This window comes from Mixophyes fleayi, chromosome 7 (assembly GCF_038048845.1).
Source record: "Mixophyes fleayi isolate aMixFle1 chromosome 7, aMixFle1.hap1, whole genome shotgun sequence".
Lineage (NCBI taxonomy): Eukaryota > Metazoa > Chordata > Amphibia > Anura > Limnodynastidae > Mixophyes > Mixophyes fleayi.
Window position 1 is genome coordinate 124,198,951 of NC_134408.1, and position 26,476 is coordinate 124,225,426.

Consider the following 26,476-nt stretch of genomic DNA (forward strand, 5'->3'; position numbering starts at 1 on the left):
TTCCTGCGTTTGAAACAAAGCCTTTGGGTATTCTTAAAGATTAAATTGAAACAAGTCAAATGAAGCGTACTTTTAATGGCACAATACACGTTTCACGATATGAAATAGCTTTGAAAACATCATGCCTGACATGTTTATAAAGGTCCTGACATGTTTTCATGACTAGATGACATGTAGCTTAAATTAAGAAAGGCAGAATAATAACCCTTTTCTACAGGGTACTTTTAATTAGGGCCGTGTGCTATAAAGTCTTACGGTTGTATTCTTTTTTTAATATATATATTTCTGTATTATAGCTTTTATTATTTTCCTTGTAAACTTGTACGGTGTTTTGTTGACACAATTATGAAAGATAAAACAGTCACAGCTTGACGCATGCTCAGACTTTGTGATGAACCTGATACACTGTACGTTAAAAGGTAGTTTTCATTGAACCCTGTGTAATTGACTCATTCAGTGCGGGTTAGATAGGAGGCATATTACAGCCACGCAGACATGCATGGAGATGGTATCTCCTGAGCTACAATGTAAACATGGATATATGTGTAAATAAATATATATTATGAATATATATTATATATAACGGGATAATGTGCATGATCGTAGATGGTATAAAAATACATACATTTCAATTTCAATCAAATCGAATGAGGTGTATGTATAAGGCGATTCTTACATTCATTTGTGTGTTACATTCACAGGACAGCTCAAAAGTAGATATGCTCAGGCTCGGTTCCTCGAGAACCGAACACACCCGAACTTAGGGGATCCGAGTACCGTGTCGAGTCGGCTCAGTACTGTCGTGCGAATTGAAAACTAGGCAAAATGTCGTCGGATCTTGCGAGTTTTGAATTCCTTTTTAAGATCCAACATAGTGAGGGGGTGGGAGGGAGGGCGGACCCCCATTTTTCTTTTCTGCCACTGCTGTGTGCCAATGTGTCCTAGATGTGCTAGGAACTGCTGTGTGTTTGTGTCATTGCTCTGTCGCTTACCATCCAGCCAGGTCGCTGCAGTATTTGTCCAAAAGTGTATTAAAATAATATTGTGACCTGTGAGGTGGTCTAAATTGACTGCAAATGACTTGAAATTAGTGTTATTGAGGTTAATACTAATGTAGGAACAAAAAAAGAGCAAAATTATGTGATTTAAGCATATATATATTTTTTTTTTCTTAAAGATCCAAAACCAAAACACACGAAGGCGGTTTTGCCAAAACCAAAACCCGAAGCTAATCCAGATCCAAAACCAAAACCAGTTCACGGGGGTCAGTGAGCATCTCTACTCAAAAGCAAATTTTAACCCGTCCTGTGCCACAATGTTTCCAAGTACACCTAGATTTTCACTGGGTTGCCTATGTTTCCAGAGGAAGATAGGGGCAGCAGTTGTCACAGGCAAGTAAAGGTGTTCCTAGTAAAGTATAGCGTTGGCACATTGGTCTGCCTCATATTTTGGGTAGAGTAGAAATGAGATTGCATTTTGTGGAGCGAGACCAGCTCTGAGCTGGTGGAGATCGGGTTTTGACCTGTACCTTTAATAGGACCAACTTTGCAGTTCCAAGTTGCACTTCGCCAGAGAAGCATATTTCTGGGTGCACTCCAAACAATATTGTGATCTGTAATAAAGACATTCTCCTCACTCTCATGATTAATACACCAAAGCTAAATCAAGCAGCATTTTAGGGAAAAAACTGCAGAGTGTATTTGATTGTTTGGACATTTATCTGAGGTTTACACTTTTTTACAGTGCACCTTTAAAGGATTTTCTGCCTCTCTGCTTGCCTAGGTGTACTTCTATGTTGTGGAGGCGTCTCCAATGGGCACCGGTTAGATGGGCACCTTGAAGGGCGCTGAAGGACAATTTCTCCAGACACATCTGTGTAAAACGTGTTTTACGGTATGCATTGACTTCAGAAATTATCTCCACTGACCATTATAAATTCCATTATGGAACCTTTTCAAAATAAATGACAACAGTGACATCACTGCAGTGATGACATTACTACTTACCAAATATAATTTATATTTCACAGGAGTGACATCACTACTAGGACCCTCCCACGGGCACAGATGAGGATGCAGATTTAAAACTTGCGCCGAGCCATGCCTCTAACACGGCCTGAAGAAGTCATGTGATGACAAAATACGTTAAAGGCAGGACTTGGCGCAAGTTTTAAGGCTACATCCTCATCTTGGCCTGTCCTATGAGAATATTACATGTAAACAGAGGTCAGTTGTGGAGAATTTCTCTGGTACATTTTTAATTACCTGTTCTTTGAAACAATACTTTGTAGTTCTTTGTACTACACAATGGAAGTGCCTCTACTTCTCTTCTTTTTTTTTAAATTTGCTTGACCTGTGGACAGAGGGTTCCTAAATAAGTCACAGACAAAATAATTCCTTAGGGGCAGATTCATTAAGCCGTGAGGTTCACAAAATATTGGCAATTACACCTCTATGAGGTGCAAGCAAAAATGAGCAAAGATTTTAACCATAAACATCCCGCTGAGGCACCTTTGGACCTCGCGGCCCCTTAATGTTGGAAACTAAGTCAGAGACCGAGGTTCTATACATTTGGTGAAAACAAAATCCTGTGTGGAACTGACTTATGAATTATAACAAATACCAGTGTTTGTAATTGTTCTATTCACTAATTATCAATGAAAAAATGTTTTGGCGTTGGGCATCCCCATACTCTTTGCTTCTGTCTTTTTATTGTCTCTCTATTGAAAATTACTTCTAACTGAGAAAAACTCAGAGAAACTGAGCCAGAATTAGAAGCACTCTGCTAATGAGACCAAGGACTAGATTTACTAAACTGCGGGTTTGAAAAGGTGGAGATGTTGCCTATAGCAACCAATCAGATTCTAGCTGTCATTTATTTAGTACATTCTACTAAATGGCAGCTAGAATCTGATTGGTTGCTATAGGCAACATCTCCACTTTTTCAAACCCGCAGTTTAGTAAATCTAGCCCCAAGTCAGCTTTATCTAGGATACTGCAGCATGGGAGAGCAACCAAGCCAGGCAATGTTTTGTCATTTAATCTTACACAAACACAGAAAACATTATTTGGCATTCTTTAGGGCTATTAAAATAATATATCGAGTTGCAGAAGATTTTTATATATTTGTCGATAAAGATAAAAAGGCCCGAAATGAATATGCTTAACAAAGTAAACAAACCTCATACTAACACTATTTCACATTCGAGCAATGTATTAATTTATCACACCAGATAAACGGTAAAGAAGAATTCATGAGATTGCTTTCACTGAATTATTATTACTCCTCGTTGATCATTTTGCAGAATTAATTCATCTTTTCATCATTCACATAGGAAAATGGTTAGTAAATTAATTTTGTTATGTAGGTCTCTGTACTATTTCAATTTGAACAGCATGGTGCTTGTTTGACCTCAAAATACCTCTATGATAGAAGCAACTGTGTCTTCTCGTTATAAGGATGGATATGAAGAAAACCAAAATATGAGCTAATAGTTCATACAGTACTGAATGAAGGTGATCTGAAAGAAGCGTTAATAACAGTGGTAGGGAATTATTAATATTATTGTTCCTTATTTATATAGAGCTGTCATAGTATGCAGTGCTATAGCTGAAATAGCTCCATGTGTGTCAAATAACAGAAGATCCAAGGAGATCAGCCTAGGGATTTAGGTGGTGATGACCATGTTCATGTTAATCTTTCTTAGTGTTGGCCAAACACATGGCCGGCCCAACTGAATGAGACCCAGCTGTAGGCCAAATCACTTCCGACTGGTCGGAGGATGACCAGCACTTGGTTCGAAAGCAGACATCTACCAACTACATTTACCAACATGTCTCAAAATGATTTTAATGGTTTTGATTTTTCAGATAAAGTGCTCAGACTCTAGGCATATGCATTAAAAATGTAAAGAAATCAAGAGGTCAGTGTGACAAGACTATTAAAAAAGAACCTATTTAGAGGAATGTGAGCAAATAATCCCATAGCTGTAGCCCTGACATCTGATCAAGTCTTAATCCAAAATCTAAAACATATCTCAATCTTTAACCCTATACCCAGTAATAGTTGTAGCTCAGTCATCATACAACTTCTAACCACAAACCCTACCCAAAATTTCAACTTATCCCAAGAGCTCATTTATCTCATATAAAAATATATATTTGTCACTATGATATTTATCCCAATATAGTTTGTAATACTGGAAACATGTTAGCTATTTAAGACACAAATGCAAGTGTGTGTGTGTATATTAGGGAATTTAGACTGTAAACTCCAATGGGGCAGGGACTGATGTGAATGAGTTCTCTGTACAGCACAGTGTTGCAAAGGGATCTTTGTTCATGTCCAATGGCTTTAAGTGGCCCAACCAGTAGTGTTAGTGTACTCTGCTAGCTGTAGGTGGCCCAACCAGTAGCCTTAGTGTACTCTGCTAGCTGTAGGTGGCCCAACCAGAAGGCTTAGTGTACTCTGCTAGCTGTAGGTGGCCCAACCAGTAGGCTTAGTGTACTCTGCTAGCTGTAGGTGGCCCAACCAGTAGCCTTAGTGTACTCTGCTAGCTGTAGGTGGCCCAACCAGTAGGCTTAGTGTACTCTGCTAGCTGTAGGTGGCCCAACCAGTAGGCTTAGTGTACTCTGCTAGCTGTAGGTGGCCCAACCAGTAGGCTTAGTGTACTCTGCTAGCTGTAGGTGGCCCAACCAGTAGTCTTAGTGTACTCTGCTAGCTGTAGGTGGCCCAACCAGTAGCCTTAGTGTACTCTGCTAGCTGTAGGTGGCCCAACCAGTAGGTTTAGTGTTCTCTTCCAGCTATTATATACTATTAATTCATTTAGGCATGGAATATTTTATCTTAAAGCCCAGTGCCAGGAACGTTTACAAAGGGGTAATTTACACATGGGGAAAAACAGGGGTGATTTCTGCATGTTATTTAGTTTATTGTAGGCATGCTGGCAAAGACAGAACCCGTTATTGGGAAAACCCGAAATCCGAGGCATTCCAGATAATATCTCTCATACCTGTAAATAAGCTTGCCTGTCACGATCTGCATCCTGCAGCTCCTGTCTGCCAGGAACTATGTTGGTCCTTTGTATATTGATGTATCCTGCCTGTAGTAGGAACTAATGTTCCACCAAAGGGGCCACTGTGGTACTCAGACTACTCTCTCATCTGCCAGAGCTACCTTGTTATTCCTGGACACCTGCCTTTGGCCTATAAAGGCCTGCCTGTCCCAGCAACCTTGGCCAGATCATCTGTTGCATTTCCTGTGTTGCTGTGCTTGTTCCCATGTCTTATCCTGATTGATCTTCTGGTCTACTCTCCTGTTCAGATGTCCTGTTCCCTGATCATCTCAGCCACTGTGTCTACTCCACTATCCTGTGGTAATGTTTTGCAGATTATTGCTTCCTGTTCTCTGAGTCTTCAGCACATCTATCAGCAGATCATCTCAGCCACTGTGTCTACTCCACTATCCTGTGGTAACACTCTGGAGATTATTGCTTCCTGTTCTCTGAGTTTGCAGCACATCTATCCGCAGATCATCACCATCGCATCCTGTGTCCGTTATCTTCAGTGCCTTGCTCCGCAGACCGTCACACCTGGTGCATCATCTTCACTACTGCGTGATAAAGTCCTGCAACCCATCGCCTTGTGCATATGTTATTTACTGAGTTCTTTTGCCATGTCAGCCATTCCCTACCGTACTGCATCTTGAAACCTTTGTAACCGGTGTTTAATAAAAACCACTTCATTCATTACGTTCTTTCCATGGTTTTATATTGGGAATCCTGACATTGCCCTTATCTTATCAATTACCAGTTAAACAGTGGCAATGGCAGAGGTAATGTAATATTGATTTAAAACGTACGTCTGAATCATTTGGACACATTCCAATTTTTATTGATTGACATGTTTCGTGGAAATCTTTGCAACCTTTTCACTGACAGTTTAATAGACACTGTCTTTTAACAACCATTAATCTCAATTCAAACTGCAACTGCATACTTAGACTGAACTTAATTCAATGCCATACTCACTGAAATATATATATAGTCCTAATTAAGCAACTGCTTAAGGAAATATATATACAAATATAGGATATAACAGACAGATAGCTTATGTGTATTATAATAATAATATTATAATAAGAAAAATTAGATACAATATGATTGGTCAGTACCATAAGACAGTAATAGCCTATCAAGGTAAAGAAGAGGAAGTGCGTGTGTGGTTGAATCCCATTACACCACACATAACATAGTAATGATGTCAGTAACTAGAAGAGTAATACAAATATTTTTTGCCAACAATCAGAAAAGAGGAAGAAGATGGGGAGAGTGTGAAAAGAAATTCACAAGCAGTGCTATGCGGTGAAGAAAGTGAGGACAGCGAGAAAGTGGCCTGTGTAGTTCATTACACAAATAGGCTATAATTAGGGACCATATAAAGATACTTAAGAGCAGTTATGTTTAAACTTTTTTTATCAGAGACCCCAAGTGTCAATGTACCATTGATCCTGGGGCCCATAGTGTCATTGTATCATTGTTCTTAAACCTCATATGCAGGGGCGGGCTGGCAAATTTCAGCCCGGGGGCGCACAGATGGCCGCATCACATGACACGTGATAACGTTAATGATGTGGCTGAATCGCGTGTCATGTGATGTGATGACCTTCAGTTTATGCGGACGGCCCCGCTTGCATCCGGGGGGGGGGGGGGATTTTACTCTGAACAGAAGTAGCATCAGGGGCGGCCATTCATTTGTCATTCATTTAGTGAAAGTGAATGGTTGCTATAGTTAACACTTTTTTTCCTGTGCACCAGTTTTCATAAATGTCCCTGTGTGAGTTTAACACCGCTACATTTGTGAGAGTTGTCCTATAGAGAGCTGTTATTATAGACATTTACCTCTGGGCTGTTTCCAGATTTCAAATGGTATCCAAACACAAGTTCTAAGTTCACAATCTTTTCTTCATCTTCATTTTCAAATGCAAGATCCTACAACACAGATTAGATAGAATGCATCACTTGTCAGCAATTGTAATTTCTTTTAAAGATCAATTTTAGCTGTACAGACAACATCCAAGAAATGATCACCATCAGACTCAAAGTCTCATTCTGCCCCACCATACATCTGTCCTTTCCCCTTTTAGCCACCCTTCCTATGCTCCCCCTCCCACATCATGCTTCGGTTTCCCCTCCAGACAACCTTCCATATGCTCCTTCCTCACCACCATGGGAGATGAAGTTCTATCATCTTCTCCCACTTTGACCTGCCCCTCAACCTCATCCCCTCTCACTTTCTCCACTCCCTCTCTCCCAACGTTAGTCTCCTTCTCGCCCACCACTTCAACCTTTCCCTCTCCACCATCATCTTTCCCACCTCCTTCAAACATGCCATTGTGTCTCCCATTCTCAAGAAATTCTCTCCTCCCCTTCGCCTCCAAAATACTATTAAGCGGCTTCTCTACAGCCACATTTCCACCTTCCTCTCTGACCACTCCCTCACTGACCCTCTCCAATCTGGCTCAAACCCCTCTCCACAGAAACCGCCTTGACCAAAGTCACCAATGATGTTCTTTCTGCAAAATCCAGGGGTCATTTCTCCATGCTCATCCTTCTGGAACTTTCGGTGGCCGTCAACATGGTGGACCCTCTTTCTTGCTACTCTCCAACTGCTTCTTCTACATTTCTAACTGTGGCTGCTCCACATCCCTCCTCTTGGAGTCCCTCAATATTGCGTCATTAGCTCCCTGCTCTTCTATTTGTACAGCTCCTTCCTTGGTGAACTAATCAGCTCCATTGGTCTCCAATACCACCTCTAGGCTTTCGAAACCCAAATCTACCTCTCCCTCTCCCTCCTCTCCCAGGTGTCCAGCTGTCTTTCTGCCATCTCCTCTATGATGTCCCATTGCTTTCTCAAAGCAAACATGTTCAAACCTGAACTCATTATCTTCCCCCCTCTATACTCTACAATACGCCCAACTCTCCCTCACTGTTGACAAAACTACGGATTCCTCTGTTGCCCAAGTCTGTTGTCTGGGCGACATTCCCGACTCCTCCTTCTCCTTCGCTCCCCACATCTAGTCTCTCTCCTGCTCATGTCGCTTCCATATTAGCAACATGGCCAAGATCAGACCTTTTCTCTTCTACAGTCCCACCAAATCTCTTATTCACTCCTAGTCATCTCTCGTCTTGACTATTGCAACCTTCACCTGTCTTGCCTCTGCCTACCTCACACCTATTTCTTTCCTGTTCAATGTCTCCTTAAAACTGTGGCTTATCTGTGGATTTTCTCTCACTGCTCCTTCCTCATCTCCCTCTACACTCCTTCCTGCTCTATCAGCTTGACCAATGACCGTCGCCTCCCCTCCCTTCTGGTTACCACTTCTCACTCCAAGACTTGTGCTACTCCCCACCTCTGGAATGTTCTCCCTCATTCTATCAGACTTCAAACTCTCTCTAAAAACTCACCTGTTCATCAAAGCCAACAAGTCCACTGCCTAATCCCTCCTCACCTGCACCCCTCTCTTGTGTTCTTCCCCTCTATGTGTCCCCCTCCAACCCATCTCCTTTAGAATGTAAGCTCTCATTAGCAGGGGCCTCCTTTTATACCCTCCACCAAGTCCATAACCACTACGCCACCTGATACCCATTGTAAATTGCCTTTTGTGATGCCACTAGAACTATGTCACCCTCATTGTATTGTGGTATGGTACTTGTCTTATGTTTACCATTGTTATGTCATGTGTGTCATGTTTACCAATGTTATGTTATATCATGTTATGCTACTTGTGTTACGTTTACCCTTGGTCTACTGCAGTTCTGTGCGACGATGTTGAATATTGTGGTGCCCTATAAATAAACGATAATAATAAAATCACAGATGCAGGAGGGATAGTTTGAGAAGTATATTTTTAACAACTATTCTAAAGTAACATCACTGCTGGGGATCGATGCCCCAGACATAAGGCCCCTTACCCACTGGATTTGTGTTTGCATAAAAACAAACACCAGTGAAAACTTATTACTGAGCTTAAGGATTATGTACGGCCCTTCTGAAGGTGTGTCAGGTTACCCATCCCTGGTATAACAAGCTATTTTATAATGCATATTTTTTTCTACTTGGATTCATTATATATGTGTTGCTATTTTTTTTACAGCATTTGTATCCAAAAATAAAATATGGAACACAATTTTGCACAAAAATGAAATTTTAATATAAGTTTTTGTAATTGTTGGAACGTCCTTCCTGTGTACGGAGTGTACGTTGATTGATTGAAACAGTCAAAATCTAGAGAATGTGTCAAATTATTTTGCTCATCTTCATATATCACCTTTTCTAGAAAGAAGACCTAGCTATACATTTTGGATATCTCTACCAGTCTGTACATAAATACACCGAAGACATCAGACTATGAAAGACCTTGCTGTCACTGCCCCATAGGCACAAACCGGTGGATTAGATTTCTGGCAGCGTTCTCTCGCAATGAGCTGTTTCTTCCAAGATTTGCATCCACAGATAGAGAATCTGTAGCTGGCTTAGTCTGGAGCAGTTGATCTTAATGTCACTGGTAGCAGATGTGAAAAGAGAATGAACAGCATGCAGCCTTTGCTGACTGTATTGTAGAGTTAATTTAGTTTCCACAAAGGCTTTATGGCCTTCTAAGTCACCAGTGAACAGTTTCATTTGACAGAGCACAGCAAGTACTGTTATGTGTATGAACAAAGTGGTGTTTGAAGAAGGGTTTTACTAACTGTTAATTTTGTTGATTTTTATGTGTCTGTTACAGGTGCTAGCGGAGCTGTTATTCTATATAATAGGGATTTTCTATGTGATTTTTCATTGGGCCTGTCAGACAGCATGTTACATGGGTGTGTTTTGCCTAGAAAACAAAAGATAACTTTTGGAAGCTATATAGCACAAAGGCATTCTTAGATTATTACTAACACTAAAGGTCAAGTAGGTAAAATACAAAATGCTACTTTAACTAAATTCCAATAGCTATAAAATTATATATACATACATATATATATATATATATATATATATATATATATATATATATATATATATATATGTATAAATTACCAGCTTTGCGTTTTACCCCACTTATCTCTACATTATCTCTACAATGGGCAACTACCACTCTGGGTCAAGTAATTAAGAAGAATAAAAAAAACTCCACCAGCTGTAGAATTGTATATATCTTTGGCCAATGAGCAACCATCACCTTTCAAAAATGTTTTCCAGGTCTGCTTATAAGACCACTCTTGGCCAGCAGACAAACCAATATAATTATTTACGAATGTGCAAATACCTAAAGCCGCTCGCAATTACTCTTTCATGACATCACGTGACTACAGGAGCGTTCCCTGCTTTGCTGAAGGATTTCTGTATACTTATAATGTGACCCATTTTGCAGCTTCCACTTGCACTTTTGCGGCAAAGCACATTTGTAGGCACACTTTGTGCAATTAATTAAAAACTTCAAACACACAAGGTGAAAGGTAAGAAAAATCCCTTCACTCTCATGAATAACTGAAAACATAAATTGAAGCTAAGCCAAGCAGTATTTTAGGAGAGAAATGGATTTTTTTTTTTATTAATAGAGGGGGTGGTCCTATAGTGGAAGTAGGTTGGACTTTGGTGTGACAGTTTTGCAGTATCTATCATGTGCATTTTCTGGATCACTTACCAAAATATAATTCATGTCTGTGAAGTGAAGTGGCCATGCACTTTGTAGGGGGCAATTCAATTAGCCGCGAAGTGTCTCAGTAACGTCCGTGAGAGATTTCACAGCGGAGATTTGACTGAATGGGGGGAATTCAATTTGGCCGCATTCAACAGGGCATTAATTATATTACCATTAATACGATAATATTAACCCTGATTTCTGCTCGCGGCTCATGGAGCCACAAGCAGAGACCAGATTATACGTACTATTACAGTAGTAACGGCCAATTGAATATGCCCCAATGAGCTGAGATTTCTATCGCAATTGTTGGCGATGTCCGTGCGCTACATCGCCTGCAATTGATTTCCTCCCGTAATGTCCAGAAAAAAGTTTTAGTAGCGGCAGTCATGTGCTGACCATGAAAGTGACGTCCAGCACTTGGGCCAAGCAGGATTGTGGCCAAACTCTAATCTAATATTTTGATAGGTGGTTCCAGATATAACATTTACTTCTATTCTCTCTTCTTTGTAACTACTTGAGACCATATAACTAAGTTAAACAACCTACCAAGTTGGGGGAGAGGAGTTTAGGCACTTCTCCTACATGTAGATGTAGACCCAGAAGCCCATGAGCCTCGTCTTACAACGTACAGCAGAATAATAGGCTTGTTGAAACTTACTTTTATTAGTGGAGGGAAATGAAAAAGATTCAGATAATCGTGTGTTAATTTTTCAATTGCAGTCTGCAAAACAAAATAATAATAATACATTTATTACATATAATGTAATGACCTCCAACGTGATTTTAGGGTTACAAATACGTTTCCATCCTACATAATGATTCTTATGCTGCTTTTATTGGTCATTAACATAAAGGAATATTAATGAACGAATGAATAAGTACATGTAAAAAGGTATCTACACCAGGTAATCTTTTTCTAAAGCATATTGGTTGTATTTGGTGTGCCAATCTGCATACCTTCAGATGGATGATATGCCCTTTGGAGACTATGCCCATATCTTTGAGATCTCTTTCATCCAGGAGAAGCAGTCTCTTTCCTGTAATGTGGTGCTCTCTGAACAGATTGGCGTAAATGCTCTGTAGTGCCGAGTTGTCATCTGCAATTAAGAGAACGGTGAGCTGTACGTTACTTTTTTCGTAGACAAAGGATGAAGAACCACTGAACACAAGTTGCATTTACCTGATTTAACCAACTGTTGCATCCAGGCAAACTGTGAAAATAAATAAAGCAAGTTACATGATTTCAGATTTTAGCCCCCAATTAGGTACATATATTAGTGTCTTTAGCATAAATGTGTTCATTCTTTTCCCCTTTTGCACCATATTTGCCAACTGCTTTGTGACTGCTATTCAGGCTGCTGCATCTCCATGTTGGCGCCTGCAGTCCAGTGTTGGAGTGCAGCAGAGACATTAAAAACACTGAGGGAGTCATGAGATTGCAAATTGCGTTTTTGGCGTATGATACGTTTTACTTAAGGTCATGCTCACAAAGCGTTAGTTTTGCAAAAAAAAAAAAAAAAAAGCGAACCATTCACCGAAAACGCAATTTGTGTCAAACTCAACATGACCCCCTGAATGAGTAACATTATGTCACTCATTTAGTGTTTTAGGCACTCTCTAAACCCCCTCAGGTCGCCTAGTGGTAACTCTGTCCCTGCATGTTACAGCCAGGACCTAGAAGCTCAGCAGACAGCCCTGTGCCGCGTTACAAGGTAAGTATAGTTACTGTCTAGTAGTAAAATACGTTGCGCTGGGAGATAGTGGCCTATCAAGCCCTCAACACACAAACATTAAAGGTAGTTCAGGCATTCCGCCACATATCTGCTGAAGGTTCAGGCAGTACCCTGCCTTGGGTCTGTTGGCCAATGAGCAGTATAATTCCTCTTTATCTATATGCTTTTTTCACTATTTGTATTCTCAGTGCTTTATACGTTAAAAACTTTATATGTTCATTACAGTTCTTGAATTGTAGAACACGAATGCCCACATAGACAATGCAGTCTGATGTGCATAAATGCTTCTGTTCAACCGCAAATTTTCACAGGGAATAATTTTAAAATGAGTAATGATATAATCGGGAACGCAAAACATGGCGCATAGAAAATCTGCTATGTTGTCCACATCGACCAATCAGATATTTGCTTTGATTTTTTTATGTGCTCTACAAAAATGACAACTAGAATGTTATTGGTTGCTATGGGCAACACCACAGATTTCCTGTCTACCTGTGACTTTCTTCTGTCTCACCACAACTGGGCCTTGGGTATAACTGAACAGTACATTTGGCTTGTTGGCCTGTCCCTCAATTTGACTGCTTTTAGTTAATAGGGAAATTAATTGTATAAAACTGGACATTTCTTTCAAATCTTTTACATGTCTACAATGTCCCAGAGAGGCTTACCACGTCTTCTTCTGTCCATGAACAAATATCAAAGGATGGCAGCAGCTGTGTGACAAAAATAAGAAAATAAAAGATCAGCATGTTAGATATTAGCATGTGGTACTGTCCTGACACCTAGCGAATGACGCGCATGGAAAAAAACGTCAATGAATAATTGGAAGAATATTTTTACAAACAAACATTTGTTTTAAACCATATGGACATGCCATTTTCATTTTTATCTCTTCTTCACTCCGTTTTTTTTTTTTTTTTTACAGGAAAATGGAGGAAATACGGATATTAATGGTACGCAGCAGCTTTGCAGGAATCTATCCTGTCATCTGTCTCTCTAAAGCTCCTGTGTGAACAGCCAGTCTGTTACTCTGGAGATATCAGTGATCTCTATGTGAATATCCATCTCTCATCCGTGTGTGTGTGTGTATACGTGTATAGAGAGAGAGATGTTGTATGCAAAGCTTTGGGCATCCCCTCATCCGATCGCATGTTTCACAAAATCTCTAAGTGAAAATATGCCAACACTACCTCTACAAAGTAGAAATGTAAATAAGGCATATTTCTGCACATTTGAATCGTTTTGTTCAGCTGAAATGCCTGCGCATCGACATAACAGTGTTTATCACACACACAAAAACACATGCACACACACACACAAACACACCGCCATCTTGGTGTACAAAAGCAAATGAAATGATGACTATGCATAGACGCGTTGCACTGTGCCCTGACCAGCCCTATGATAAATTGTAGGACAGATTAGATTCTTGTAAAAGAGTGTTAGGTGACGCCATGACAACAGTATTTATGGGTACATTATTATTGAACATAAACAAGTATATTTTACCCTTACTTTTATATATATTAGATGTGACCTCAGAGTACAGGGACCACAAATCAAGCAGTTTCCACTACTGTACCTTACAGGGTCCTGGAGCTTCTCAGACACTTTTATTATCCTTATAATCACAGGTTACTGGATACGTTATAACCGGTATAATTGCAACTTACTCTGAGGCAACATGATTTCCCAAGGGTGCCACACATTTGCCTACAAGCATCAGAGCCTAAGCAGTTGGTTAACTTGTGGCTGAGAAGTGAAGTTGGTGAGAAGCCATCATTATCCAATTACAGACTAAGGTCAGCTACACACAGGCCAGTCCTCCTACTGCGGTGGATGATGGAGCTGGACAAGACCTAGCCGTATGACTACTGGATCCAGTGGTCTGACCCATTATGGCTTCACTGCGGCCTGTTCGTGTGGGGAAATTGACATTTATCATCCTCCAACAGCATTTTGCTTCATCCAATAACAAAGTTATTGCAGTTGTGTTTGTGCAATAGGTTCTAAGATATTAGGCCATATACCTGATATCAGCAGTATTATTATTATTATTATTATAATACCCTGTTACACAGACTGTGTGAATGCAATTTGATCATTGTCTGACAATAGAGACACTAGAAAGTGGACTAAAGGGTGAAATTAGTCCATTGGTGAGAAAGGGCACAAGACTCTTTGAAAGCCACCTATAGACTGGCTGTTTATCAGGACATCTGAAGTCAATCTACATGCTTTGAACATTATGATTGAAGGACAATTTCTTATTTGTGACAACTTATACAATTGCAGACATACATATAACACATAATGCCCTTGACCTTTTTTTTTTTATTAGCTTTAATTTTCGTCTTCTGTGAACAAGAGCAAAGGTTAGAGGATTTTTTTTATTATTTTTAAAAGTGAATTCATCAGTAATAGAGAGACAAGGCCAGGGCTTACTGGTGACATATATTATCCTCTTCTATCCTGACGTTCCCGCCTGGGGGTCGGCACTTACACTTGTGTGGTGCACCAAGGTCTTCTGCTATTCTTCCTGAATTGCTTTTTACTATGATTATCCAATTATACATTCAAAAAAATAAAATGCCAGCAGATTTGTGATCGCTGTCATTCCTATTAGCAGTGATATGTTTCCATTAAACGGTGGTTAAAAATATATAAGCTGCATTTTGCATGGCATAAGTAGAAGGGTATGCTAAAAGCCCTGCGTTCAAAGTCAGTATCACGGCCATGTTCCCACTCTCTTCTAATTGCATGTAGACATCTAATAGCAAGAAATGTAACACAGAGGTCGCATTTATGGGGTCTAATGGTTATCATTAAGCTAATATTATTTCTACTGTGGCCAGTGAGGCTGACTTAATGGAAATTGAGGCTTTATGGAAATATCCTTTTTTGTTTCAAGGGGCTGAGGGTTGTTTAAAAAAAAATAAAAAAAAAATTAAACAGACACTTTTGGATTTTACTTGTATAATTTTGGTACACATGGCACAATCAATTGTGATGTATCAAAACTAAGTTGCAGATTCCAATCGGACTGAACACAGGAGGAGTCTGGGAAACCATGTGATCACTTTATAACACAGAGCGAAGAAATGACGAAGTTAGAAGGGGAAACGACATCAGCAAATACAAATACTGCTCATAGAATGGTATATTTGCTCAGGTTTTGATTTGTGGATTCCCAAAAGAACCGGCTGTGTTTTCCACCCATGACTTTATACCATCAGGCAGAGTGGTTTATGCTTGCTATCCTGGAATACAATACAAAGCTGCTTCCTATATACAACTTTAATTCAATGGAGAGAGAATTGTAGAACTACGTCTTATCCCAGGGCAGCGATACTGCCAGCTGATATAAATGCATGGCTAAGAAGCACTAGAAATGCAAATACCAAAAGGAGGCATGTAAGCGAATAAATTAAAATCATAGTGGAAAACTTCCTTAAGACTCATGTGCAATAATGCAGAAGTGCAATAACCTACAGCATCTAATTAGACATATACATTCATTATCTAAATTGTACAAGGCCAATCAAAGCTAATTGCTGATTGGTTGCTATGGCTTAATGCACATTTCTACCTATCTTAGTAAGTAACTTCACTCAGAATGTGTTTGAATGACAATCAAGTAATAGCTATGGTTGTTTACAATATCTTATGTATGGGTTTTAATACATTTTAATGGGTCCTTATATTTCTGTATAGAAAGCAGAGTGTCTTTGTGGGATTAATATAAGATGATATATACACAATATTACATGATTTACAAACATTTTGTGGTTCCTGTGGACTTCATTTTCTTGACGGACGGGATCATTCACTTACATTACATTTAGGTGCACAATTGTCAGTAAACTGTAGCCACCAATCAAACACTTGCTAGACAGATAAAAGCCAACTGCTGATTCACTGTTCTGGTTCAATGAAAATTTTTGCACTTAAATGTAGTTAACAAATTAGCCCAACGCCCAGAGAACTCAGTAAATATTAATATTACAGCTTATCATATTTCTAAGTCGCTGTGGATTATTACTTTGTATTATTAACTAAGATGTCTATTTTGGGTAATTCATTTTTTATTTTTTTTAATAACAGACATAAAGTTACTGCCATAATATGTATTGCTGATTCAGTGAAAAGATCAGGGGGTATATTTACTAAACGGCGGGTTTGAAAAAGTGGAGATGTTGCCTATAGCAACCAATCAGATTCTAGCTGTCATTTTGTAGAATGTACTAAATAAATGAAAGCTAGAATCTGATTGGTTGCTATAGGCAACATCCCCACTTTTTCAAATACGCAGTTTAGTAAATCTAGCCCCAGGTCATTCTTTTGTAAAGCATAACAATTTGAGAAAGACAAAACATAAATAATACATATCTGCTATCATATTCTCCTATCGCCTTCATTGTAAAACTATCAGCTTCCATTCAGTGACATTTCCATTACATTTTTCATACCGCCACTTCTATACATTTCCACGTTGACCACTAGGGACAATCATGTTTCTTAGTGGATTCAGATGGGCCACGGTCACTGACTTTGTCCATTTAACTATTACTGTTAAGACGTAGAGACACCGTCCTAAACCACCTACATAGGTGCTAGCATTTAAACACAATTTCTAGACGGCCATCATGACGTGGCCGTTGGACATGATTGTAATTTCTTCTGTATTTTAGAAACTGTCCTGCAGTCTGAACGCTCAGAATAACAACGAATGCATCTGATAATTCCTCCATGCTTAGAAAACAATAGAAATTATACCTGTGCCGTTAGCTAGTTTTCAAAACCTCAGACTTTCCTGGCAACCATACAAAAAATTGTATATGCCGAAAAATAACCCCAGGCTACAACCCAGAGAGGCAGCTGGTGTTGCTGAATGTAGGACTACATGTTGTCTACAGACTTCCACAGTTCACCATTCTTGTTAAACTTACTACATTAGCGTTATTTATTTATTTAATCGAAGGAGTTCTCGGAACTTTGAAAACTATGAAGCAAATACTCACCCCTGTGAGCGGAGCTGCGGTAATCGGTAGTGAGTAATTGTTTTTATAGTTTTACTATCTGAGGAAGGGAGGGTTAAAGAAAAGTTATCCTTTAGCAGTAATTCCTTATTAAATATCTCTAAGAGTAAATGGAAAGGTCAGAGGGCAATAGACAATTACTTCTATATTCCCACTGGCAGCAAAGTCCTGTATGTTTGACATACATTATAATACGGCATGATTAGCAGCACTCTGCAGAAAGCAATCCTACTAATAACAGTAAATTGCTTTGTTCTATAATACTGAAACCGCTGGATAATCTGCCATTACTAATACAACCAGAAAAAAAAATATGTTCTCTTCAATTTTAAGCAAAGTAGGAATTCATTAAGAGCATTGAAGCTGCCTGATTACAGAAATACAATGCTTAAATATGCCATAATTCCTCTTAATACAGCATGACAGATCTGCGGATTGAAATGTGTTGATTGATGAATCCCATTTTAACACGGATGGCTCGATACAAGACAATTGCTTGAAGAACGTATTAAAGGAAGGTAATCTGCATGCCCAAGACCTGCGGCGTTTAATTACTGTGAAGCAGACCAGCTTAAGATGTTAAATGTTATTAGTGAACAAAATGTGATCCAGTCTGCCTGTGTACGCGATTTACAAGGGCCCGGATGGCTTCCTGCACTAACAATACACCCGTACTTGGCATGTTCAACAAGTACAATGCTGTGTTCATTCTTCTCCAAAAGAGGACAAAGTGCAAGAAAATAAGTCAGATTACATTCATTCATTTCAAGTAAAAAACTAACAAAAATATTTTTGAAAAAAAGACCCCAAACAATTCAACTTTTAATTTTCCAATTTATGTCTTTAGAAAGAAAATCATAACTTTGTTTAAATGTAATGTGTTGCTCCCTTTTCAATGTGTTAGCGTATTTCTGTTTTCTAGCCTTGTAGCATCGCTACTGTCAATGAGGTCTGTGTTTAAATGCTTTTCACAATCTAAGGGCTAGATTTACTAAGCTGCGGGTTTGAAAAAGTGGGGATGTTGCCTATAGCATCTGGTGTGATAAATTAATACATTGCTCGAATGTGAAATAGTGTTAGTATGAGGTTTGTTTACTTTGTTAAGCATATTCATTTGGGGCCTTTTTATCTTTATCGACAAATATATAAAAATCTTCTGCAACTCGATATATTATTTTAATAGCCCTAAAGAATGCCAAATAATGTTTTCTGTGTTTGTGTAAGATTAAATGACAAAACATTGCCTGGCTTGGTTGCTCTCCCATGCTGCAGTATACTAGATAAAGCTGACTTGGGGCTAGATTTACTAAACTGCGGGTTTAAAAAAGTGGAGATGTTGCCTATAGCAACCAATCAGATTCTAGCTGTCATTTTGTAGAAGGTACTAAATAAATGAAAGCTAGAATCTGATTGGTTGCTATAGGCAACATCCCCACTTTTTCAAACCCGCAGCTTAGTAAATCTAGCCCTAAGGGGCCAATTCAATTGTGCCGAGAATAACGTGGAGTTAACAGGGAGCTGCGAGTAAAAATCCACAGTTGAAATTACCGTATTAAGGGTAATTATGCAAAGTTTTACCGTATTAACGGTAAAACTGTTAATGCTACGTTATTCTCGGCACAATTGAATTGGCCCCTAAGAGGCATATTCAATTAAACCCGAACATCGCGGCTGCGCATTTTTTTTGTTAATACGGTACCCCAACATCGCAGATCTCCCTCTGAACGGAAATCTGCGATGTCGTGGTAACGCGGAGTGCCTTTGGATCCGTTCCGGAGGCACTGTGCGCTTAATTTAATATGCCCTTAAAGCTACTTACCCACTGGCCTTAGGAAAATGCCAGCAACAGTACATGTCAAATGCGATTTCCAAAACAGTACACTCCATTGACCCCCCCCGTGCTTCAGGGCCAGATTACCCAGTAGGTGACTCAGGCCTCTAACTAGGGCCTAGACTCCAATTGGATACCCTAACTCTTATGTTTTTTTAACGGGCCTGTATTCCGAACTGTAGGAGGAGATATGGGGGTAGTGGGGTATATCAATGGTCCAGCCCCTTTATATTTTACTGAGCAGGCTATACTTATAGCGCAGTGCATACCGCCCCAGTGCTATTACATGTGCTAAGCTCATCCAATCAGGACTCGGCACATGTTTCTCTGTCATCTGGTACTCACATGACAGAGGCTGGGTGACTCAAAGTGAGCTGAGCGGCATGCAAGCCGTGAGTACAGCATTCTTAATTAAACTTGCTGAGCAATGAACTTACGTAAGTCAGAACCTGAAGCAGACCAGTGTTATGCAACCAGTTCTTCTCCAGTTGTTGTGGAACTACAGAATACCTTGTAATTCCACAAGAGCTGGAAGACTTAGGGTGGTGGGAGGGCATATCCTCTTACTAAGAGTAGTAAGTAAATAGACTGCATGATGAAAAGGCGCAGAGGAATGCTATCGGAAAGGTATTCTAGCATGACAAATTGGAGGGGGAGGGGGGCAAACCAATATCTTTTCTGGGGCCCTTGGAGTCTTAATCCAGCTCAACTTTGCTTTCACTTGCAATGAACATGAATAAATAGAGCATACAGTGTCCAAATGTGAGTATGGGATCACTGAAACCAATAGGCTCCATCCTAATATCCATTTATACGCTTTACTAGCGTTAAAAAAAAAGCTAGTAAAAGCATGATTTTTGGCAAGGTAAGGGGCAGGAATAATAATGAACAAATGGGACATTATTATAAAGCTATCAAACTAATCAAAATATATTTCTTTTTATAACAAGACATTACATATTGTACACATTGGTGGATATTCAGTCTGATTGACTGATTAAAGTATATTTTGTCATCCAACATATTTTCTATTACTTATCCAGCAACTTAACAGCAAAAATGTCACGTACAACAAAAATAAGTGAAGAAATCTACGTATTTGCTGTTAAACATCACAAATAAGAGGTGAAATTACTTTAGTGCAAATGGGTTTTATTCCCCTGTAGTTCGATAGGAAGAAAAAAATGATCAAAAAATACAGCAAAAATTATGACTTCAAGTTTGTTTTATTTAATGTTTTATCACATTTAAGAATGTTTCCTTACATGACATAAAAATTAATTTAATGACAAAATATGAAGAAATTTCACTAACAAATAATCACACCGTGGAAGAGCAAAGCAATAAATATAATCAAATCCTTCATTATTTTCTAATAAATTGCAACGTTCAATTTCATTTCATTTTGCACAACATATTTAAAGATCTTATTTTGATAAACACTCGCTAAGTACGTTTGTTTTCTTTGTCGACACTTCTGAGAACATCGTCCGTTACAAAATATATTTTGATCATAGTTTAACATAAGGAATAAAAACAGATATATATATAGATCCATGAAATAACCATACATAGGGGAAGAGTTACTTTTTATGCCCTGCAGGTCTAAAGACAACAGGATTCTCATACAAGTGACTGGGCAGAAATCTTCATATATTCAGGCTGTAAATATTAAAATTAAATATATATATATATATATATATATATATATATATATATAGTTGCACTCAATGGAGGGATCTGGAGAAATGGTACTGTAACGGTATTTGCTGGATAAATGCAATAAACTGTTATATGGGAGCGCAGAGTGGTAGTGTTATGGTTATTATTTTGCTCTGCTTTTATTAGATGAGTGATGGGCATCAGGCCGTCCTCCGGACCTTCACCTGCAGCCCCAGTTCCTTCCTGCTTTATTATCAGATTTGTTTGTTATAGCTTGTAATATCTGTTTAAAACACCTGCTATGTTACTACAGATTGGTATTATGTTCTTTCCTTGATTAACTGTATTGTTTTAACTAATTACTGAGATTAAGGGTAAAGAGCGGCCCCTTTGAAGGTGCCCCTGAAGTGCATGTTTATGCATTCCCAGTATTTATTAAATTACTAACCAACCAAAAACAGTACAAGGGGCCTGATTCATTAAGGATCTTAACTTGAGAAACTTCTTATTTCAGTCTCCTGGACAAAACCATGTTGCAATGCAAGGGGTGCAAATTAGTATTCTGTTTTGCACATAAGTTAAATACTGACTGTCTTTTCTTGTGGCACACACATATCAACTTTAAATTTCAGTGTGCAAATAAGCTATCAAGTATTTGTGTGCTACATGAAAAAAACAGTCAGTATTTAACTTATGTGTTTGAATGCTATCCAAGGAGCGCTAAAGGTGGCTTATGAGTATTATCAATGTGACTTATCAATTTTTAGCCCAATTCAAGATGCATTTAAATAGCTGGAGAATGCAGAGAAGAGCAAGAAACAGCAGGGGCAGATGTTTACATTACATGTTAGGCTTTAGCCTAACCTGACTATGTACCATAAAGCATACTATACTAAGAAGGTGCAAGTACTATACATGCTATAAACCAGAGCAGCTAATCCAATCTTAACTTTCATTAGTTTGGCATTCACTAGCAAGGGCTGGCTGGGCAGGGAGGGGCCCCATTTCCCACCCCCAGGCGGTCCCATAGTGGGCAACTTTGGGCTGGCTGACTGGGCTACCTGCAATTTTTTTCCTTTAAAATGTTCATAATAGGATGCCGAGCCGAGTCATTCCTCTGCACTGAGCGCTGTAAAGTAATGTGTATCTACGTTATTCAATGGTGTATTGCAGCAACGTCATATCTCTGCACTGAGCGCTGTAAAGTAATATGTATCACTGTTATTCCATGGTGTATTGCAGCAGTGTCATGTTTCTGCACTGAGCACTGTAATGTGTATCTCCATTATTCCATGGTGTATTGCAGCAGTGTCATGTATGCACTGAGTACTGTAAAATAATGTGTATCACCGTTATTCTTATTCCATGGTGTAATATAGCAGTGACTTGTCTCTGCCCTGAGCGTTGTAAAATAATGTGTATCATCGTTATTCCATGGTGTATTGCAGCAGTGTCATGTCTCTCCACTGAGCAATGTAAAGTAATGTGTATCACCGTTATTCTTATTCCATGGTGCATTGCAGCAGTGTCATGTCTCTCCACTGAGCAATGTAAAGTAATATTGATCACTGTTATTCCATGGTGTATTGCAGCACTGAGCGCTGTAAAGTAATATGTATCACAGTTATTCCATGGTTATTGCAGCAGTGTCATGACTCTGCACTGAGCGCTGTAAAGTAATGTGTATCACTGTTATTCTATGGTGTATTGCAGCAGTGTCATGTCGCTGCACTGAGCAGTGTAAAGTAATATTTATTACAGTTATTCCATGGTGTACTGTAACAATGTCATGTCTCTGCCCTGAGCGTTGTAAAGTAATATGTATCAGTTATTCCATGGTTATTGCAGCAGTGTCATGACTCTGCACTGAGTGCTGTAAAGTAATGTGTATCACTGTTATTTCATGGTGTATTGCAGCAGTGTTATGTTGCTGCACTGAGCAATGTAAAGTAATATGTATCACTGTTATTCCATGGTTATTGCAGCAGTGTCATGTCTCTGCCCTGAACAATGTAATATTTATCACAGTTATTCCATGGTATATTGCAGCAGTGTCCTGTCTCTACACCGAGCGCTGTAAATTAATATGTATCACTGTTATTCCATGGTGTATTGCAGCAGTGTCATGTCTCTGCACTGAACAATGTAATATTTATCACAGTTATTCCATGGTATATTGCAGCAGTGTCATGTCTCTGCACTGAGCACTGTAAAGTAATATTTACCACCGTTATTCCCTGGTGTATTGCAGCAATGTCATGTCTCTGTACTAAGCACTGTAAATTAATACTTAGCACAATTATTCCATGTTGTATTGCAGCAGTGTCAGTCCATATTCTGTGTAGCTTGCTATGTTTACATGTTTCCATAAGATGGTAGGCAATGTGACTTGAGAACCTGTGTGCACCATATTGGCATAAACGCAACTGAAGGTCAAAAATGGGGAGCTGATGCCGTGGCAGGAACTTGCATAGGACGCTGGGATTTTATCAAGCTGGTCACACAGCAGTATTTCGGTCTCATAAGAATTATAATGCATGACAAAACGCTCATCAGAATGAATCAGATTTTATGGTCCGTAAACCATATCAGCATTTTGCATTCTTTGGCTGACCATACTACATAGCGCCCCATATGATCCATATGTACATCCCAAACACTGAACAAATATATCTGTCCACCATGATCACCAACCAATGGGGGTTACGGAAGGACATCATTAGACCAGCAATAGAAAGATAGCTACAGTGAGCAACACAGCATCAGAGAACACAAACAAATATACCATAGAATGATTTTTATTGTAACTAGACTGCAGTGGGGTAACTGTGGAACCCACCAATATGTCAAATTCATATAGGACATTGCATTACGATACAGGCACCCTGTAAATTCTGGGTAAATTCTTTTTTTTTTTTTTTTAAATAGCATTGTTTTATATGGCTTATTTAAAGAAAATGTTATATAATGTATTTACAATTCACAGGCGGTTAGTTTCCCAGTGTATTGGTATTTTGGCAACACAGAACCCTACAAAACCAGAGAAACATTGCATTGTCTTTTCACTGCAGATGCTGAAAATTCTTAGTGGCCATACCAGGCAATAAATATGAAAATCCCTCAACGCAAGTGTTAACAGAGCCAATTTTTAAAATAAATAATACTTTTTTCAGCAGAATATTTATAGATAATCTACTGGCAAAAAAAAAGAATACACACAAGCTTGTCATAACTAAGGCACAGAGAACTGTGTTGTTTGTATGAATAAAAGTATACAACAGAAACAATAATGCAAATACTTCTGTAGTCAGGCATCACAAACAATAACACAAACTGTATTTATACGGTTTTTCGTAAGAAATGACATGTTTCAAGTTATACAACACATAGAAGCAAATGCAACAAGATTATGAACACAACAATATCTTCTGACATAAAACTGACCTAAAAAAATGTGTATACTGAAGCAGGTTTTTACAAAGGTCAAAACTGACTTGACCTTGTAGTTCACACATGATCAAAAGTTCCAAAAATATTGTTTGACTTTTTCAACAGGGTTTTTCATTCGCTGCTGTCATCTGACCAACCAAAATCATTGAAGTCCACCGCCATGTTGATTTTCTTCCCCTTCCGGACAGACGTGGTTTTGGTGGAATTCTGTTTGGCTTGCATGTTAATTTGCATCCCAGAATGCCGGATGGGTCCTGCAACATCCATGTCGAACATGTTCCCGAATCCCTTCATCATGGCCTGAAGACTTTTGTTCATGCCATCCACCTCCCCGTTACTGGTAGCTGTGATCTGACACGACATCTCTGCACTGTTGGACTCCTCTGTTTTAGATTCAAAGAAACACTTCTGAGAGATTCTCCCAGCAACAGGAAAGAAAAGCTATTAAAAAGGAGGAAAGGACAGAGGCAAAAAGGGAAAGTTAGAATCAATTTAAATCAAAGGATCCATAAAAACTGGATTACAGTAGTTGGCAGTAAATAGAAAGTAAAATGATTAGTAAATTAAAACATGAGAGTTCAGTAGGATGTGATCAGACACCCGAGTGGACGTTGATTGTGTATCTTGGTGGATTTTCTTTGTATTATTAAAGAAGTAAAATTGGAAAAGAAAAAAAGAAAGCTTTGATAATAAGCATACAAGGAAAGCAGGAAGTACATAGCATAATAATAATATGAAAAAATATGGTCATCAAACGGTTCTTCTTTCTCTGGTAGATCATTATTCTTGAGGATGTTAGTCATTGATTGTTCATTGTTTTTTATTGTACGCCAAGTCTTTTTAAACAAAGAACAATTTAACTTTAAGTGGTGTCAAATATTTATGTTACACCTTGGTAGTGGTGCCTACTGCCTAATGAAAAAGTCAATGCAAATGACTCCTAGCAAAATCTTAGATAAGATGAAACGTGGTCTATAATCTGGCCTGTAAGATTGGTTATTATTTTCACCTTACACCAGATTAGTACAGTACATTAGAGGAAGCTACTCCCCTGGAAGCATCACTGCTTTCCTGATGTAGATGTCACCAATACTTACTTGTTCTGGGAAACTCTGCTGGACACCTGGGGAGGAATTATCCGACGCATGGACTCAAATGACGGACAGCTACGATTGGATGGTTGCAGTTGGCTGTCATTTGAGTCCTCTGCTTCAACTCTCCAGCCATAGTCCCAACAAAATGTCAACAGAGATCCCAGCACAACTGAATATTGGGGAAATGGGGGATGAGTTTCCAGAGTAAGCGCCTTCACCGATGCATTAGCCTGGGGTAAGGGAGAGAGGATTTGGAAAGTCCTACACACCTAACGGTGAAATCCTCATCAACATAAAACACATGTACTTCATAGGCAACGTTGTGTCTCATGCAACACCAAAAGTAACTACATTGGTATGAGTAGATGAACTCCCATTAGGAATCCTCGATAGATGTAGACCTCAGTTTACTTCCATTATATGCGACATATGGAATAGCTGTAATTTGTGTTTATGGAAATTAGAACCTGCTGACAACAATGATACATGTTGTCTAGTGGTTAGCACATCTGCCTCACAGCACTGGGGTCATGAGTTCGATTCCCGACCATGGCCTTATCTGTGTGGAGTTTGTATGTTCTCCCTGTGTTTGCGTGGGTTTCCTCCGGGTGCTCCGGTTTCCTCCCACACTCCAAAAACATACTGGTAGGTTAATTGGCTGCAATCAAAAATTGACCCTAGTCTCTGTCTGTCTCCCTCTCTGTCTGTCTTTGTGTGAGTGTGTGTATATATTAGGGAATTTAGACTGTAAGCTCCAATGGGGCAGGGACTGATGTGAATGAGTTCTCTGTACAGCGCTGCGGAATTAGTGGCGCTATATAAATAAATGATGATGATGATGATGATGTGTGCAGCATCTAACTAGTGTACCAAATGTGCACAAGGTGTTTTAATAATACAGTGATTCAGCTCGTAAAAGAAATATACAGTTGTGGGGTGAGACTTCAAAACAGATTGAAGAACTTTAACTATTCTAAT

At 39.0% G+C, this 26,476-nt stretch overlaps 1 protein-coding gene and 1 long non-coding RNA gene across 6 annotated transcripts in view; one reads left to right on the forward strand and one right to left on the reverse strand.

Annotated features, from left to right (window-relative positions):
• Nucleotides 1-5,433, forward strand: part of LOC142098120 (uncharacterized) — a 53,199-nt gene extending 47,766 nt beyond the window's left edge. The window contains exons 3-4 of the long non-coding RNA XR_012678299.1: nt 1,744-1,893; nt 5,323-5,433. This is a non-coding gene — a long non-coding RNA (uncharacterized LOC142098120). The remainder of the gene's footprint in view (nt 1-1,743; nt 1,894-5,322) is intronic.
• MAP3K20 (mitogen-activated protein kinase kinase kinase 20) overlaps nt 1-26,476 on the reverse strand; it is a 151,750-nt gene that overhangs the window by 14,518 nt on the left and 110,756 nt on the right. For 2 of the 5 annotated variants that reach the window (XM_075180617.1, XM_075180618.1), the window contains exons 12-17: nt 13,091-13,135; nt 11,870-11,900; nt 11,647-11,786; nt 11,348-11,410; nt 8,798-8,845; nt 6,899-6,988 (exon numbers count right to left, since the gene is read on the reverse strand). In XM_075180617.1, the coding sequence (XP_075036718.1) occupies nt 6,899-6,988; nt 8,798-8,845; nt 11,348-11,410; nt 11,647-11,786; nt 11,870-11,900; nt 13,091-13,135 (417 nt within the window). Of the gene's footprint in view, nt 1-6,898; nt 6,989-8,797; nt 8,846-11,347; nt 11,411-11,646; nt 11,787-11,869; nt 11,901-13,090; nt 13,136-20,499; nt 24,846-26,476 lie in introns of those variants that run through there. The other 3 variants (XM_075180620.1, XM_075180621.1, XM_075180619.1) reach the window with 2 other exon arrangements.